At 28.5% G+C, this 10,349-nt stretch overlaps 1 protein-coding gene across 1 annotated transcript; it reads right to left on the bottom strand.

Moving 5' to 3' along the window:
* Positions 1-1,262, bottom strand: LOC114379008 (F-box protein At2g27310-like). Its single transcript, XM_028337574.1, has one exon. It carries the CDS (start codon positions 1,260-1,262, stop codon positions 279-281), a length of 984 nt encoding a protein of 327 aa, XP_028193375.1. The 3' UTR covers positions 1-278.
* Positions 1,263-10,349: the final 9,087 nt, after the last annotated feature.

The raw sequence follows: 10,349 nt of genomic DNA, 5'->3' as shown, positions 1-10,349 counted from the left end.
AAAAACTAAAAAACTATATAGAATTTGTATAATTGAGTTAGGTAACAAGGAAACATGGTATGGGTCAAAAGAAAAAATAAATTAACCAATTGGAATAAGATACACACGTTTTTCTATCGTATATGTTGTTGTTTTTTCTGACTTTCATGTTTCAACTATACTATTTACTTGTTGAATATTTTTCTTTTCTCTTCCGTTTGAGTGCAACCAACCCCCAAAGTCCAAAGGCAGAGGTAAAAGGGTTAGTCTTCTCTCCAGCAAAAACGGCAACGTTTTGGTCAAACACCAAAAGCCATGAAGCAGAAGAGCAAAGCAAAAACAGCAAAAGCGATCAACATGGCAACCATGTCCATTGCCCTGTCTCTCCTCATCTTCCTCTCTCTAATCTCTCTCTTCACAATGGAGAATTTCTCGAACCTCTCTTTCGCTTTCTCCGCGTCAAGTTTTTCTCTCTTCCCATTCTCCATCGCGTCTTGTAAAATTACGACGCCGTCCCTGCCCATCACGTGCCTCCCCTCGGTGTCCTCCATGGTGAGGCTCACCTCGCGCACGTGCATCGCGCCGCCGACCTTCCCGCAGCACGTGACCTTTACGACGCACTGGACTGTCTCCATGGGCACGGCGTAGAGCACCTCGAGCTCCGCCGTGAGCCAGTGGCGCCGCGCCGAAACCGGGCGGCGGCTGGAGAGGTTCGCGGCGCGTTTTCGGGTCGGGTCGATGATGATCCAGCTGAGGGCGAGATTCTCCACGAGGTGGTTGAGCAATTCGATTTCGTCGTTGGTTTGGGCGAATTTCAGGGGAGTGGGGACCACCTCGGTGGGGTCGAGGAGGTCCACCCAGAGGGGGGAGCAGAGGAACCACCCCTTGTGGGTTTCGGTTCGGATGACGCGGGAAAAGACGGGTTTGCCCTTGTAGTATATGTCCACGGCGGAGATGAGCTCCGGCGGCGGAGGTGTCGGTGGTTGTGTTGGGATGGGATTGGGAGGGGAGTGGTGGAGGGAGGGGAAGGAGTCGGAGAAGATGGAGCGGTGGGTGGCGGGGAAGGTGGCGATGGTGGCCGCGGCGAGGGGATCGTTGAGAGAAGGCCACGTGGCGGCGCAGATGTTACGCCAGAGGTGGTGTTCGGTGCAGAGGCCGCGGAGGTGAGAGGTGGCGGAAGCGGCGGAAGCGAGGGTGGGGCCGTCGAGGCGATTAAGGATGTGGGATTGAAAGATGTCGGGGTGGACGGTGGTGATGTCCGACGAGGATGAAGTCTTGTCCATGGCTGGTGTCATGAAAGAAGCAAAAGTTGCGTATAATTGGTTGTTTTGTATTGGGAGGATAGGGATGGATGAATATATGACCTAAGTGATGAGGGGAGTGGCCTTTTATTTATATATGGGATAACAATTCATAGTTCAAGCCTTGAAGCGTGTGTGTGATGTGTCATCACCAGTGATTCGGATTCGGATTGGGATAGACTTGTGTTTTGGTGATTAAGTTATAAATAAGTGTATTTCTTTATACTTGTTTTAACATCTTATATAAGTTTTTTTATATTAAGGAAATTTTTTATTTTTTCTAGCATAGAGATATATTTTATCATTTTAGATTTAATATAATTTACATTTTTTCAAAAAAAAAAATATTCATACTTAAAAAAATTCACCCATTTATCAATTCTATTGGACTTCATGGCAAACCTTATTATGATTTGGTCAATTTTTTTAGCAAAACAACTTGGAGGAACAGTCAAGACTGGCTGTTAGTAAGGTCAGCGTAGATACTAATCAATCAAACCTTTTCGTTTCATTGGAGATGGAAGCACCGTAGATATTTCGCATCTGGATTTTATTTTTTTTCAATTGGACCCTAGAGTGCTGAATCACCACTTTTCTCATAAAAAACAAACTAAAAAACAACCCTTGATCTAGAAGGATTGGACAAAAAGGAAATCATTTGATTACTATTTTTATGAGATTGAAAACATTCTAATAGTATGAAGATTATCATAAACATTTTCTGTTTTAACTATTCCATTGCTGAAATCTATAAACAATTTTATTCTAATTTGGACATCTAATAAACTATCAACAAAATGCAAACTTCTGTAAAAGAAAAAAAAATGCAAACTTAAATTTGAGAAGGCCTATATAATAATTTTTTATTCAAAAATATTGTAACACTTTCTTCGATAGTGATTATATCATATTCATACTTGTGGTTTTTTATATTGACATGTAGCCATTATGAAGATTGATTTGTAGTTAGTATTACTCTGTATTAGTATACCTTCATCAAGACCACAAATTTCATCATAACGAAGGAATTTGAAAAACTATATAATCTGAGTGAATATTTTAATCAAGGGTAACACGCGCTCTATATAACCCCAAAAAAATGGAAATTGCAATTGGCAACAGTTTTTTGTGGGGCGCAGTGCTAATCGCAACATTCAATTTCAATGCAATAAAATACAAAATATAAACAAACAAACAGATTACAAGTGCGAGGCCCCTAATTTTTTTAAATTTTTTTTTATTCTTTTCCAATCTACTTTTTAATTTTAATTTGATTTTAAAATTAGCTCAAAAAATATCTCTTGGTTCTCTCGAGTCGTTCTCATTTGATCTTTATTTGTATATTTACTTTTTTTAATTACTTATCTCTTTTCATTTAATAGAAATTATCATTTTTTTAAAAATTGCAACTGATATACAGTTGAATAAACGTATGATCATTAAGATAAATCATATATTTCAACTTTTTAAATAAAATAAAACTAGTTACCAAATTTGTCACTACTAATTCAATCGTTACAATACAAGATATACTCATTTAGTGATTTTTTTTTTTTTTGGTAATAAGGATAATGAAGATCAAACTTAAATCCACATGTATCTGTCCAAACTCTTAATGATTCAAACTAAAGATCAAAGAATTTTTTTTTTGGCTGCATCAAATAGACGCATACACAAACATACACCTAGTAGTTGAGTTTACACATGTACTGATTAAAATTTTCAATGATGATTTTTTTCTAATTGGTTTAGTCAATTTTTGTGACCATTTACAATAAATATTCATTGAGTTACTTAAGGATTCACTTAGTGTATAGTATATTCAATGAAGAATGTTAACTCTATTAATTATCCTAGAAGATAGAGGTGCACACTTTCTTAACTGTACAAACTCCGTTGATTTTAAATTTACAACTCTTTAATCCCCAGATCATTTCCTTAGACTCAAATTTTTAATTATATTTATTTTTTATCAGTACAATTATATTAATTTATTTGAATAATTAAATTATATTTAATCTATTTAATAGGTACGTAAAACCATATATTTATCATGTGTTGCTTAACAGTTTTTTTTTAAAAAAATAACTTTGAAAAAATATAATAACTTATTCAATAACATTGTCATTGACACTTTTTACGAGATTTATATAGTATATATTACATTCTTAGTTTGTTATATCAACATGGAGTCACTATTGATGAGTGAATCAACTGACATGCAATTTCATCAATAGTTTTGGGTATAAATTTTAAATATCTAATTGTATTACACACTTGAAGGAAAAAAAAAGATATATTATTTGTGATAATTCTATCCTGTTCGAATGAAATTATTTTCAATAAATTAAAAGATACGTTTAATCACTAAAAGAAATTAGTATATGGTATACCTTATTCTGATTATTTTTTTAATACACTTTCTTTCCTATTTTTTTTCCAATATACACTATTTTATTGTAATTTAATTTCCAATCTACTGAATACACTTTCTCTTTTTTATTTTTTTTTTAATTTAAAATATTTTAAAATATAAATATTATATTATATAATTTTTTAATTGGTTTTAAAATTACTTATTTATTAAATTAAATTTTATAACATGCAAAATAGTATAGATTGAGAATTAAATTGTAAAGTGATGTACATTAAAAAAACAGAAAAAAAATATATTTAAGGAAAAAAAACCCCTTATTCTAGACCACAGATTTAAAAGTATCAAAAAATGTGAAAACAATCTAATCTGATTTAATATTTTGATAAAGGATCAAGTGTCAAAATTCAAGTTGTACACCTCAGCGGTCCATTATAACCCAAGTTTTGAAGGAGAAAGAGGATGGAAATTGTTATTGGCAACAACTTGTTATTTTTGTGATTTGCAACATTGAATAAAATATAGATAACAGTGTAAACAAGCAAACAAATTACAACTGTTATTTTTGTGTTTGCAGTCTGCAGGCTACATGCAATACACAGATTAAGGATGGATTTGCAAAGTTTGGTGAATTCTGAAAATGTGGCTGCAGTGCCAGGCTCAGGCCGGAGGTTAAGTGTGGACCAATGAATTAAAAGTCAAAGATGATAAGTAAACTTTTGTTGGGTCGGCCAAATTGATTTCATAAGTAGTAATTAATGAAGCTATCACCGTTTTCAAAACCAAAACTTGACCTTCGAACAATACAAATAAGCCGTCCCTTGAAACATTACATTACATTAATTTACCTATATATTCCCAAAAAAAATTATGTACTCACGAGTTTATACAATTTTTCAATTATAATATATTATATATGATAAATTTATTAACTTTTAAAATAATATAATCAGTTTGAAAACAATATAAAACAATATATAGATATTAAATTCATATATTTCATTATAATGTGAACAAGGTGGTGTTTGGATGGTTAAGTACTTAAGCCATTAGCTTTTGCTAGTTTGCTTGACGCTAAACGGGGTTAATTTGTCAACCACCAAAATTGTTGAACCCCAATGTACCATTCTTTGAATGAGCAGCAGCATTACGTGGGATTTGCATCATCCTTCTAGTTAACACCTCAATAAAATCTGTCATCTCAAGTCCTTCAAAATTTTCCACACGTACATTATTCAATAACGCAAGTAATGCACGTGGGTTTAGATTTTTTTTTTCTCCTATATATTAAAATTAAACTAAATTTCGATGTACTGTTAGATAATTGAAAATTATAGTTTATATAATTTTTAAAACAATTAAAAGATTTCATTAAAAAACGGTAGCAGTGGTCGTCCCGGAAAATTACAAACAAAGTTTTAAATATGCATTTCAATAAATGCAATCATATATAACAGATCAACAAATCGTGAGTTCAAATGATATCACATTTAATTTATTTAAGCAAAATTTGTAACTAAATCGCAACTTAAAAATCTTTTATATTATATCGTATGGATTATTTACTTTAAAAAATATTAATTTTATGTATTCTCATTATAAAAAGATTTTACATTGTTAATTAATTAGAAAATAATATATATATATATATATATATATGAATAATTTTACCATACATATCGCTGCAGATAATAATATAAAAATCATTTACATTGAGTATTTAAATTAAATCATTTTGAAATTTATTTTCTAATGAGAGTTAATTATACAATATACAGTATAATCAACCGACATTCACTTGCTTAAACGTCATTGGTAAAAAGACGCGGCATATGTCAAAAACAATATATATATATATATATATATATATATATATATATATATATATATATATATATATATATATATATATATATATATATATATATAAACTTATTGAGATCATGTTTTTTTTAATTGAAATAAATATGGATTATAAAAAAATTATGAAAAAAAACAAATTATACACTGATAATATTATTATGTATGAATATAAACCGGTGATGATATCAACATTTTTATACTAACCGTTCATAATTTTTAAACTCAAAATATGACCAATTTAATTTATTTTTATCTTTTTTATTATAATGATTTATTTTATTTTATTTAAACTGTGTTTTTGTCTTACACGGATGTTAACTTTCAATTTATATTTTTTATATTATTATATTTTTATAATATATTTATCAATTTTTTTTTTAATTTTATGTATGTATATATCTAAAAAATATATAAGAAAATTATCAATACATATATATATTTAAATATTTTTATATTATAAGTGTTTTATTGAATTTTTTTTCTATGAAAAAATGCATGAGATTGTATATAAGAATGATAATGAGCTGGATAGATACATATTGTAATCACTCTTTATCCTTCTCGTTAGCTAAATATTCACGTGTGAATTTTTTTAAAAGATTCACATATATATGTAGGTACCCAAGGATATTTTTGTAAAAAAAAATAGTTTAAAAATATTTTTATTGTAATTTTTATTTATTTTAATATTTTCTTAAAAAAATAATTTTAATTGCTACAAATAAATTTATTCAAATATTCTACGCTCTACACAATTAATAATACCCATGAGTAATTCTAAATAATTTTTGTGAACTTCAAATAATATTATCTAAAAATCACTCTCTAAAATATAAACTTAAATAAAAATACACTCAAATATAAGTCCAAATAAAATTATACTCCAAAACATAAATACAAATAAAAAATATTTATAAAGAATATTTACGTATTTAAGCTGAGTAAAAAAGAAATACTTGTGTATTTTAATATTACCAGATAACACATATGTACATATACGAGTATATCATGATATTCGTCTTCGTGTCCATTAACAAACCAGTGAAATACATATACGATTGGACTTATTACCCATGAGTACTTACTAAAGATACACATTTAGTATTTGTTGCGAATATCTATTGGTATGTATTTCTTTATCACTTATAATTGTGCATATTATTTTTAATTGAATATGAAACAATTTACTATATATTTATTTTCATAATATTTTTAATTAAATGATAAAATATATTTTCTAAATTTTGTAATTTAATGATTGAGCATAAATAAAAATATTAACAAATATTATATATTAAATTGATAATTATATTACTCAATTGATATTATAATTTATTATAATAAACTTTTAAAAGTTATGACAATTAAAAATTTAAGATACATATTTAATTAGAATAAATATTGATTATATATCCTTTCAATTTTTTTTATGGATAACTTTTGTTGGAATATAAATAAAACTGAAAAATAGAAGAGAGAGAAAAATCACAAGTAGAATAAATATAACGATAGAAAAATTCTATTTGATTGAATTAAGTTTAAATTATTAAACTGATAGTTAATGTAGTTTATTATAATAATTTTTTACCATAAAAAAGTATAATAAATTTTGAAATTAAATATATTTAATGCATAAATTGATTATCAATTAAATACCAATTTATTAATATTAAATATTTTTCATATAATATATATATATATATATATATATATATATATATATATATATATATATCAATTCGTAAAATATAAATTAATCAAACTAATTTATGTATTAACATCTTATTGATAATTAACTTATTAATAATTAATTTATTATATTAACTTATTAGCATCAATCTATTGATTGATTAATTTATTAACACAGAATATATTATATCGATGTTAATTGATTTCGTTGATAATTATATTTGTTTGAATTGAAAATAAAATAATTTTTTAAAATATTTTTTGATGCTACTATTAGCTCTTTTGTCACTCACTAGAGAGGTTGGAAGGCGTTAGAAGACGAGTGATACGATACTATGCGCGATATAGACCTTGATATGATGGGAAGGAACACATGCAATTTGCTCGTGCTGCTTAATTTCTAGTTGGAAACTCTTTTTCCCGTTGCTTCAATCTCTTCTTCGTGTTCATACTTATCCGTCAACTACTAGTATTTTCCAATTTTGAACGTGCTTACCAAAACAAGTGGAAAAAAAAAAATCAATCATTGATGAATATGTGCTCCTTTCAAATTCATAATGAATATTTTTTATTTCTAGTTTCTTGAAATAAAAAAACGAGTGTTCTTGAACACGCTATTATTATGGCGTACGTGAAGATATCATATGCATGTGTGCGATGTGGCGGTGGTGGATAAATCATTGGTGTGGCAAGTGGTTCAAGTTGAAATACTTTTTCTCATGTGTTCACACCTATTGGCTATATCGCTTTTAATATTTAATGCTGCAAAAATCAAAATAGACTCGGAACTAATAACCGTTGAATTTGAACTCACGGTCTCAACTCTCAAATCTCTCACATATATCATTTTTATACCACAAAAGAACAAACAATCTCTCATCTCTGTTTACTAATTGGCTGAATATTCAATCTCAGTTATCGTTATCATATCACTGTTGTATCCCTTCCGGGAACAAGCAGTAAACACTATGCACACTAATGGCTAATCATTTAATCATTTTTGTTTATATGAATTTTGTTTGACAGAAATAAATTTATTGATATAAATATTTTAAATTCACATTTTTTATATATAAAAATAGAGTTGTCAAATAGGTTTAGGTGAAGTGGGCCTATGTCAGCTCATAAGTCGACTCACTTTTAAAAATTATAATTTAAAAAGTCAATACAAAATTTTCTTTACTTATACCTATGACTCAAGATGTCTTAGTTAAGGTCAAGCGAAAAATGTTTCACTTGAAAGATGTCCCAACTAAGGTCAGTCGAAAAATACTTTGGACAAGGTCAAGTCAAAGATGCTCTGGCCAAAAGATGCCTCGATTGAGGTTAAATTAAAAATACTCTAATCAAGGGAGTTGAAGATGCCTCAGTTGAAGTTGACTAAAAGATGCCCCAACTAAAGTCAATCCAAAAGTGTCCCAACTAAGGCTTTGACAAAAAGATGTAGCAGTCAAGGTTGAGCCAAAGATGATTTGATTAAGGTCGAAGTGAAGATACTTTGATTGATGTCAAGTTAAAGATACTTTAGTGGAGAGCGTGCTTAACATGTCCTGATTGAGACCAAACTGAAAATGTCCTAACTGAGGTTAAGATGAAATTACACTAATTGAGACCAAGTTAGAAATGCTTTGGTTGAGGCCAGATTTATATTACTTTGTATGAAGCCAAGATTAAAATTACTTTGGTTGAGGTCAAATTAAAAAATATTTTTTTGTGAACAATTGAAAAAAAATGTTTTTAAAATAATCATAACTTGTGAGATGACTATTCTTAAACCCATTACTAAGTGAGACTATATTGGTCAAAGACTTTTAGGCCATCTCATTAGGTAGACTAAAAAATTCTACAACAATTATAGTGAGATGACCTCAAAGTTTAAAAATGATACTTCTACATAAAAATTTAAATTTGAAGAAACAAATCACTTATAAGACTAAGAAAAATCATCAATTTCAACGATAATTTACTTTAAATGTATATTAATAATATGAAATATATTAATAAATGATTTTGTTGATTCAAAAATTAATTATTTTGTAAATATCTGTCTTTAAAAATGATTTTTAAGTAAGTAAAAGTAAGAACTTATTATATTTTTATATTAATAATGTAATAAATATTGCTTTGATAAAAAAAATTAACTTTAGTTATTTAAATTATATTTTAATGTTAGAACTTGAAAAATAATAATTTGTAAATACATATTACCGAGTCCTCTTCCAAGTTGTGTAACGAGCGTGTGCATATAATAATATGGGCGAGTTTTTACTTTTTACCTCATAATGGCCGCCGACTCAACAAAATCCAGCTTATGATGAGCAGTATGTGGATAATGATAATCATTTAATCAAGTGAGTAATTTTTTAAAGATACCAATGTGTTGATTTAAAATTAAGATTATCTAATTATGAGGTGTTTTAATTTAAATTAATTATAATTACATTTTAATTTTTTATTTCATGTATATACTTTAAAATTAATTAGACAATGCCGGTTAGTTTCAATTAAAAAACCGACACATCGTGTGAAACATAAATCCTCTACACTTTGGGTGCTGCAAAGTGCAAACTACAAACAGAAAAATTGAATAAAAAAAAGGTGAAAATTAGAGATTTATTTTAATTAACTAGAGACTAAGGGTCACTTATTTTACATCGTACGTACGATAGAAATTTGTAATTAAAAGAAATTTAAACAGATTTTAATCATGTTGAACAATTCTACTTAGTTTTAAAACAATCAAACACTGATTCAGACCCAAAAATACACAAGTCACGCAGCAACTTGAAGAACAAAAAGTCAAGAGGCAAAAAGAAAGTCATTTTCGGCTGCATTGGACTTTTTCTTTTAAGATTTAACTTGGCATCTATTCCAAATAAAGCTAATAAAACGTTGCATAATTTTCAACGAAGATTGATGATTGAGATCAACTGAGGCATGAGTCATGAAGCATGGTGAATGGAAGCCGAAAATTTGCAAATAAATTGTTAAGAGACCAACCATAATTTTCTGCTTATGGTAGAATAAATAATACCAGCAAAATCTGCCTTGCAATGCTACAAGCAAATCAAACATGTAATGAAAGTCACATTCAAATAATTACGATATCTAATATATAATTTTAAAAAATATATTACAAGCTA

Source organism: Glycine soja, chromosome 12 (genome assembly GCF_004193775.1).
Source record: "Glycine soja cultivar W05 chromosome 12, ASM419377v2, whole genome shotgun sequence".
NCBI classification, from domain to species: Eukaryota; Viridiplantae; Streptophyta; class Magnoliopsida; order Fabales; family Fabaceae; genus Glycine; species Glycine soja.
The sequence above is the reverse complement of the archived record's forward strand: the minus strand, read 5'-3'. Positions and strand labels throughout refer to the sequence as shown.